This window comes from Acanthisitta chloris, unplaced genomic scaffold, assembly GCF_000695815.1.
Source record: "Acanthisitta chloris isolate BGI_N310 unplaced genomic scaffold, ASM69581v1 scaffold32244, whole genome shotgun sequence".
Taxonomy (NCBI): Eukaryota; Metazoa; Chordata; class Aves; order Passeriformes; family Acanthisittidae; genus Acanthisitta; species Acanthisitta chloris.
The window spans coordinates 16,779-25,389 of record NW_008669257.1 but is presented as its reverse complement, the minus strand read 5'-3'; the positions used below and the strand labels follow the sequence as shown (position 1 = coordinate 25,389).

General features: G+C 36.7%; 1 protein-coding gene across 1 annotated transcript in view; it reads right to left on the bottom strand.

The window, feature by feature from the left end:
* Window positions 1–2,619: 2,619 nt before the first annotated feature.
* Window positions 2,620–8,611, bottom strand: part of LOC103800864 (janus kinase and microtubule-interacting protein 1-like) — a gene marked incomplete at both ends in the record, with an annotated part of 21,609 nt that continues 15,617 nt past the window's right edge. Inside the window, 3 exon segments of the mRNA XM_009073255.1 lie at window positions 2,620–2,679; window positions 5,813–5,953; window positions 6,560–6,706. Of these exon segments, the coding sequence (XP_009071503.1) occupies window positions 2,620–2,679; window positions 5,813–5,953; window positions 6,560–6,706 (348 nt within the window).

Here is an 8,611-nt window from a genome sequence, read left to right as displayed (position 1 = left end):
CACACCTGGAAATAGATACAACTCCAACAGCCAGACTTCATAATTCACTGTGTTAATGCTAATTTTACATTTACAAAACCTTGGAAAAGTAACAATATTTAGATCAGTAATTTCTCGTGCTGAGTGTTTGGTTAGGACAGATCCACCCATAATTCTGCTACTGTTCTACACAGGTTATTATGTGTATAATATAAAAATCTTGCACAGGCCATAGACAGAAATACACTTAACGTTGAGCATGTCTATATAAAAAGCAATTCATCTGAGACTGCCTTTATAGCTCATGGAGAGAAATAGGCATTTTTAGGACAAAACATATATGGCCTGTTTAGATATTGACTTCTAACCATTTAATGCTACCACTTTGTCCAGAGGGAGATGTCTGTATCTCCTGTCTGTTAATGAAATCTAACCAACATTTGCAATGCTTTGTTAAATTAATTCTACCATTTTCGTCTGGACTCCTGAGATGGGCTGTAAAAATGGAGAGGATGAAGATGGTACAATCCCAACAGCTCATCTGAGTAAGCAGCCCATTCTACATAGATTGCTTAAATAAAAAACTGCTGGGAAACTGTGGGAAAAGAGCTTTCTTTGAGGATTTTGGTCCTCACAGGACCACATAGGAGACCTGGAAGTAAACCACTCTGTATGCCAGGCTTGGATTTTTAGAAGTTGACATCAATAGTGGTTAAACTCCAAGTCAACACTGAATATACATGTGAATAGCCTATGGATATATACAGCGACAGGCAAAGAGGCACTAAAAAACTGATTATTGATTACTTCTTTCACTCCTTAAAGAATTAGCTCATTTAGAGACTTTAAATATAGTTCTATATTAATTAGTAAAGTGTGTCTAGTATAACTACTACAGTACATATGATTCCATTCACTCTTCTCTCACAATTTTCTCTTTTCTCCACTTGTTCTTGTTTTATAGTCCTGCTTTTCCTCTGAGGAGATAGCATCAAGTAACATTTCAAATGGTCAACTTCCTACAACCACTGAAGAGCTAATGGACAGGAGATGGAATAACTCGTGGGAGAAATGTCTGCTACTGATTAATTTGTTCTCTGATATATCTGTCATATTCTAAATAAGCAGCACACCCCTACTAACTCTGCTGCTCATAGGCACACAATTCTTGCAGTAAACTCTGCTGAATTCCCCCAGTTGCAGTACTCTTAGGACACAAAGAGTGGCACTGCCATAAATGTTTTAATGGTATCATGCACATTCTCTTCAATCCTCATGTTGTTCAACTGCTGCTTTGGTCAATAAGGAAAAGAAGATACCACAGGAGCATCAGCTTGCTCAAGACAAAATAGGTAAAAGGAAAGAGTACAGACTCTCTGCCAGCTCAGGTTCTGTTAACACAGAACATTTTTAAGGCATAAATAATGACTGACATTTTCAGCCTATAAAATCAGCATCGCCAGTTATCAATGCCTAAATATTAAATTAACCAGTTTTGTTTCATTAGGAACTTTACAATTTAGCAAAAGATCTTACACATTTGACATCAGATAAAGGCTAACAATTAGGTCTATAAAAAGTACAGTATAAGTTACATACTTATATATTTAATTTTACATCCTGTTTTTAAAATTGCTCTCAAGACACAAACTTCCAGTTATACTACACCAAGAAGGAATGGTTCACTGTTGCTGCAAATATATTGGGCAAGATTTGTTACTTCTGAATTTTTCCTTTTTCCTACATAAAAGACACATCATTATTAGAAGCACAATTTGAAGAAACTACCAGTGAAACAGAGAATCCTAAAGGAGAAATTTTTCAGAAGAAAGGCATTAGAGAGTGCAGAGCAATAAAAAAGCCCCACCTGGAGGTCACCAGGAATAGACTACGCAGAACACACTGACAACAGCCACCCAATTATGACAGAATGTATCTTAAGCTACCATATGGATTAATGATATCTCCACTCTTCCATTTTATCCCTCTTAACCCATTTTGCTCCACTCACATGCTCCAGGCTGCTAATGTTCAGCTTCACAAAAAACACATGATTCAGCAAATGAAGTACTTTAGGCACATGCCACAGTAAACACTGAAGGTACACGATGAAGCAAAACTTGTCTAATTCTACAAGCTAAATTTTTCTCTTGCGCTTTGTATTCTAGCACAAAATAGTTACCAGAGCAGAATAGCTGGAATCTTGTTTCTATTTATATATCACATACAGAAATATGATTTCAGTAGCATCCCTAGCATAAGTTAAAGTTTTGAATTGTGATTAAACACTATGTTGGTACAACTGATTTAAAAGGGTGTGTTTTCTTTCAAAAGGATTGAGCATTTGTCCTTTGAAATGTTAGTTGCTTCAAGTCATGATGTCATTTAGGCCTCAAGCCACTTGAATATTTAAGGCAGAGTGGCTAAAAGTGCAATTATACTGTTTATTTAAAACAAACCCCAAAACAACACCACTCGTGTGCAGTACAAAATTGCAGCTCCTGAATTGACCTAAAAAATTTATTACTCACCAGAAGAATTATATGGATTTTTTCCATTAAGTAGAGCTTTAAATTCAGGCAGTGCTTGAAACAGGTGTTGTTCACAAGAACGGAAATGCATGAAAAACTGTTTGCTCACCTTTGGAGGCTTCAGACTTTTCCTCCTCTGTTTTTTAGACCGCAATAACCGTTCTCTTTCCTAGAAGGAAAGAGAACATTTTGGTATGGGTTTGTTTTAAAACTATACTTAGATATGTCTAACACAAAGAAATATCATTGACATTTTCTTAAAGCCTATGGTAAAGCTAACACGATGTCTTTATCCCTTTGAACAATGCCATGTTGATAGAACATCACACTGTCCTGCAGCTTTATCCCTTTAGCAAACAAACCTTGAGCCATATACTTCACACACTTGATGAGAAGTGGGCAAGAAAAGGCTTTAAATACTGGGCACAGATTTCTGACAGTTCTTTTGACTCTTTTACCAAGAAGCTCACTATGGGGAACAGAATTCAGAGTCTCACTCCAGTGTTCAACCATCCTGAAGAAGTAGGTCTGTAGCCAAAAATGAGTTCAGTCTTAGTAATTACAAGTGATTATATCAGGTATACTCTGATATACAAACATGTGCATGCAGATATACTGTTACATGTGGCTTATCCTCGTAAGGCAAAAGTTTCAAATCCCAAGGCACTCAGTCTGTGTCAACTTAGTCAGCACCTTTTATTCTACTGCAGCTTTGGTACAGAATCACAATGAACTATACCATAACATGAGGAGGTTATGACTGGAAATGCAAAGTTTATGAACGTCTAAATCCAAGAACTCTGCCTTGAATTCCAAAAGAGGAGGAAGAGCAGGTAAAAAATGCAAAGGAGCAAGCAAAAAAATCCCAACAATATAGGAGGCAGTTCCTCTGTCTTCTTGGGTTTTTCCTGATTATTTCCTTTGCTCTGTATCTCTGTTTGCATTTCATTTTAAAAAGACTGATTGCAGTTCCAAGTGCTTCTCTAGCAGTTACTGCTCACTGCAAGGTATTATTCTATTCAGAGTTATTTGCTTTATATAACTAGACAAATAGGAAGCTCCCGGTGGAAATGACAATAAAATAATTTATCAGCACATCGTTCCAGGAATGAAGTTTCGGAAAACACAAAATAATTGAGAAAAGCACAACAATTTATATAGCACCTTTAATACATCTGTCATATGGAAAATAAGGAAAAGTAATGACTGCCATGGTAGAATGGTGCAGGTATTTCAGGCTACAGAATAATATGAGAGATTAAGCTAAAGTTGAAACGAGACAGTTGAATTTTATGCTGATAAAAAAAAAAAAGCTCTCTTCTCAGGTACCTGTTAAGGCACAGTCCCTACTTTAACTGGGGTCTCCTGCTTCCCAAGCAGGTGTCCAAACAGCTGGACTTGGCTCTTCTTTCAGTGCAGAATGAAAAAAAACCTTCAAAAACCCCAGTCCTTCATGTTTCTAATCTTGTTTGAGACACGATTGCTTAATTTACTGTCTCAATAATACATCAAGCTACCAGAACAATAATAATGCCAATTAAAAGCCACTGTTGGCTATACCACTAGCATCTTTTACAATCATCTGAGTTTACCTTGACAGCTTTCCTTTTAACAACTACCCAGGACACCACTGTTGTGGGAGAACTCAAGTTGGCATGGTTTCAACAGCACCAAGATATCCTACAAACAACACTGTTAATCAGTTCAGACAACCCTATTGCCTAAGACTAATGTTCTTATTTCTGTGTATAATATTGGTCTCAGCTGGAGTTAAGCTGATGACTTCTATATTAATCAGGTATGGACATTTGGGTCATTCTTGATAACTATGATACATAGGTATTCTGTAGAGGTGGGATCTGAGCCAGAAAAGATAGCTAAAAAGCATAGCAAAGTGCAGAATTCCACTGCATTCATATTGAAGGCAAAGCCTCAATTAGTTTGCACTGCCAACCAAAGCAGTATCTCAGTTAAGAAGTTATTTCTGCAAGTGGAATAGTATCTGTAAATAGGAAACAAAGCAAAAATGAAACCATATTTTTAAATATTTATTTATTTTACTTTCACACTAAACACAAGTTAATACTAATTGACCAAAGTCAGGATACAATATATTTCCTCAGATTACTAGCTGAGACAGTAAAAAGAGAGTCCTTTCAGACCCAATTTACACTGAAATACAAGGGAGGTTATATCTGCCATATACTGTACATTTAATATCATATCACCATTCCCTGTATTTGGAAGGCAAAGCAGCATTGCTCTGTGGACCAGACTCTACATTAGAGCATCTGTGTAACTGCTGGTAACACTGTGGCACTGGAGAATGCACACAGACATCAATCTTTGGCACTGATTTCAGAGAAAAATCCTGGGTCAAAATCTCAGAGGAACTGCCAAGAATAGAGACAATGTTCCAGATACAGCAATAATACATCTTGCTGGTTTATCTTTTTGGATCTTTTATTTTCAATGCTGTATCCAATTGTTCAAGTTTCTATTCAGACAGAAAGTTCTTAAATTCTTTTGATCATTTTGTAGCAGTCAGCAGTGCCATTTGAGATGTCTGAGTCTGCCTGAGTTCCAGATGCTGCTCCAGAAGGGTGAGGGTGTCTCAGAGATGATATATCATTTCTGCCAGCACCAGGAGGGTGTATCATAAATTGCACTAAATAGCACCAAACACCTCTTAAACACAACTTGAAAGATTCCTGATCAAACAGTGCAAACATCTATGAGCATCACTTTAAGGAGGCTTCACAGCCAGAGGGTAGCAGCTGTTCAATTCTAGTCCTAAACCATGTTATTACCTTTGGTCTGATGAGTCACACATATTTCTCCCCATTTGTTACAAGGACAGCTAGTGTGGGCAGCTCACTTAGCCAGGTGAAATCAATGCCACCATGCATGCTCCTTTCTTTCAGGAGAACTTCTAGATCAGGGGAGTGGTTGGATTCGCACCAGAATTTACATCCAACACAATTTAGTCATTAAGTTTTGGAAAGTGTCCTTTCCTCAAGTTCCTCAGTTCTCGACAGACAGTTTTGTAAGTAAGACCAATGGACTCGTGATGCACTTTTCTTCACAAGCAGCTCATAATAGGTAGATATTTTATAATACAAAGATCCATACACATTCCATAGAAATTCATTCACTACCTGAGAAATAACAACAACCCTTTGACACCAAAGAACTATTTCTGTATCACTACGACAACTGGAATTAAAAACATTCCTCTCAGATCTTTAGCTTGCCTATAGATGTGTGTGCATGCACATGTGTATACCAGTCATAAACATTACCACTGTGAGATCATCAATAACATGCTGTTGTTCTTTGACTTGCAGTCTGAGGAATTCAATTTCTTGTTCCTCTCGTGTGCTGCTGAGATCATTCAAAGATGTGTGCCTCTTCAGTGCTGGCTGTGCAGATAACTTCTCTTTCTACAAAAAAAAAGTAAAAAAAATAAATTAAACATAAAGAACATTTTAAAGTGTCTTGCTGTAATAGGAGGAAAATTCCCACGTGTGATGTAGTAATCAAGAATTCTTTGGACTACAACAGAAGGCCTCTTTCCACAACAAAAAAAAGACACATTCTGTATGCCTCAGTGTTAATCTCTCACATAAGATATTTTAAAACAGAATCAAAGAACAAAGTCTGGGAAAAAATTAGCAGACAAGTGAACTCAATGATCTAGCATAGTAGAGCCTTTAGCACATGCACTCAAATTTGGTTCTGACTTCTAATCATGAAAGCAGCATTTATTTAAGCTGATTTTTAGTCATACATTTTTACAGCCTGCACAAACATTTTTCCTATCTGCGATCCTTTCCTTTAATCAGTGTGACTTGATACAGCACAAAGCACATGCCACTCTGAATTTAGAATATGAATATTCAGCTGTATTGGCTGAATTTGAAAGTTGCACCATCTCACCGTTGAGAACGATCTGTTTGTGATTGAGTAGAAGCCTCACAAGCACTTCCACCTCAAAGTAACTGTGTGTAATGCCTTCTTAGAAGATCATCTCAGTGATGACAACTTACCAGTTCTACGTTTTCCCTTGATAGATTTTTTATTTTCTCTTCCATTCTCTGGATACATTGCAACATATCATCATTTTTTTTGCTCATCCTCTTATTTTTTTCTACCAAAGGCTTCAGCTGACTTTCGGTCTCTCGAGAACGTTTCAGCTGCGAATGGCAAAGGAACAATTAGCTATGCTTTAGTTAACCATGGTAGGAAAGAAGAAATAGGCGTGTTTTCACTTGACTTTCTTCATTCAGAAAGTTTAGCTCATTTGTTAAGTGGCATATGATGAGTCCAAACAAATAAGACAAAGCATTTTTGTACAGTCTACCAAAATACTAGATCTGCTCACTGGATTTTGCTCCTGGCAAACACTTATGATGATCCATAAAAGTGATTTCTTGACAAACTAATCTCAATGTATATAAGATTCTTGTGACCAACTAAGCCTCTAGGCAAAATATTTTTACCAATTTAGCCACCCCTTAGTCTAGGAGGACACTCTTCCTCCTCTGCTTTGGAAAGCCCTTTACCTAATACAGAATTAGAGCAATGAGAAAGTCAGCCAGAGCACAGATTCAATCTCAGCATTCTGCTGACATTTTCCAGCTGCTCAGTTTTGTTCCTGTGTTCTTTACAATGTTAGACCATTACATGAAGCAAATTACTTTCTTTCTTGCATTTGTGTGTATTCAACATTTCACCCTTCTTATTTCATGAGCTGTCCTGTTTTAAAACATAAATCTATTTTTCCATTCAAAAGATTTTAAAATCTACTGAGTTTTAACTGGAAATCAGAGAGAAACTTTTGCCTGAGATAATTTCACTGAGTATTTGGTTTTCAGTTTCATTCTCAATAGAAAATTATTTTTCACAGTGCTTAATTACATGGCCTTACTGATATTACTGGTTTTATGTGACCTTGTGTCACAACATAATAAAACCTGCTCCATATCTCTTCCAAAATGTATTTCTTATGCCCCTAAATCAGGAATCAAGAAAAGCACTTGACTGAGTCTCCATCTCCAGGGACACTGAAGGATACATGTTGCAGTATTTCAGTGTTCTTCAAGGATGTTTTGAATTACTTATGCCAACAGAAAGGATGAGGAGGCTGAATTAGCTTGAAAAAAGGCAGGATGTTCTTAAGAGTATAGAGCAAAGAAAACCAACTGCACCAGTAAAAGTATGGGGGGGAAAAACCCAAAATAACAAACACCAAGGCAAAGTAGGAAAAATGTCAAAATACACTCAGGGTAAAAACATTTCTTACACCAAAAAACTTAAATTATTAACGAGGAATTCATTTTGTCATGTGAAGGGGCAGTTTAGATTATATAGCTATTTAAAGAGAAAAAGTTTAATGAGAAAGACACAGTTATGTTCTCAATTCATCCAATTTTAGTCCAGCATTGTTCAAACTTCATTAATATAGATTCAGGCAAGATGTTGGACGAGAAAATTTCAAAAATTAGTTCTTCTGATACTCATTGAGATGTCATAACTAAATTAAGTGCCTTTATTGTAAAGCAAAGCCTTCTCATCTCAACATGAAGAGCTAACTCTGACAAAACAAGGAGGAAGATGTCAATGTTTTACTCATCTGTAGGACAGACATGTGGCACAGCTTCAGCCCTCACCATACATAATAGCATTATTTTAGAATCAGAGTTAGAATCAGATAAAAAGGTTCCGACTGTTTGGAATGAAAAATCTTTTCTACTGCCACTAGAATTAGGGCGTTACAGGAGGACGTGTAAAAATTCCTATTGTGAAACTCACCTCCTGTTGCAGTCAATGGGACTTTTACCATTAACCTCAGTACAAGCAATTAAAGTAGCAATGCAGACTAATAAATTTTAGAATCAGAGTTAGAATCAGATAAAAAGGTTCCGACTGTTTGGAATGAAAAATCTTTTCTACTGCCACTAGAATTAGGGCGTTACAGGAGGACGTGTAAAAATTCCTATTGTGAAACTCACCTCCTGTTGCAGTCAATGGGACTTTTACCATTAACCTCAGTACAAGCAATTAAAGTAGCAATGCAGACTAATAAAATCTTAAAATTC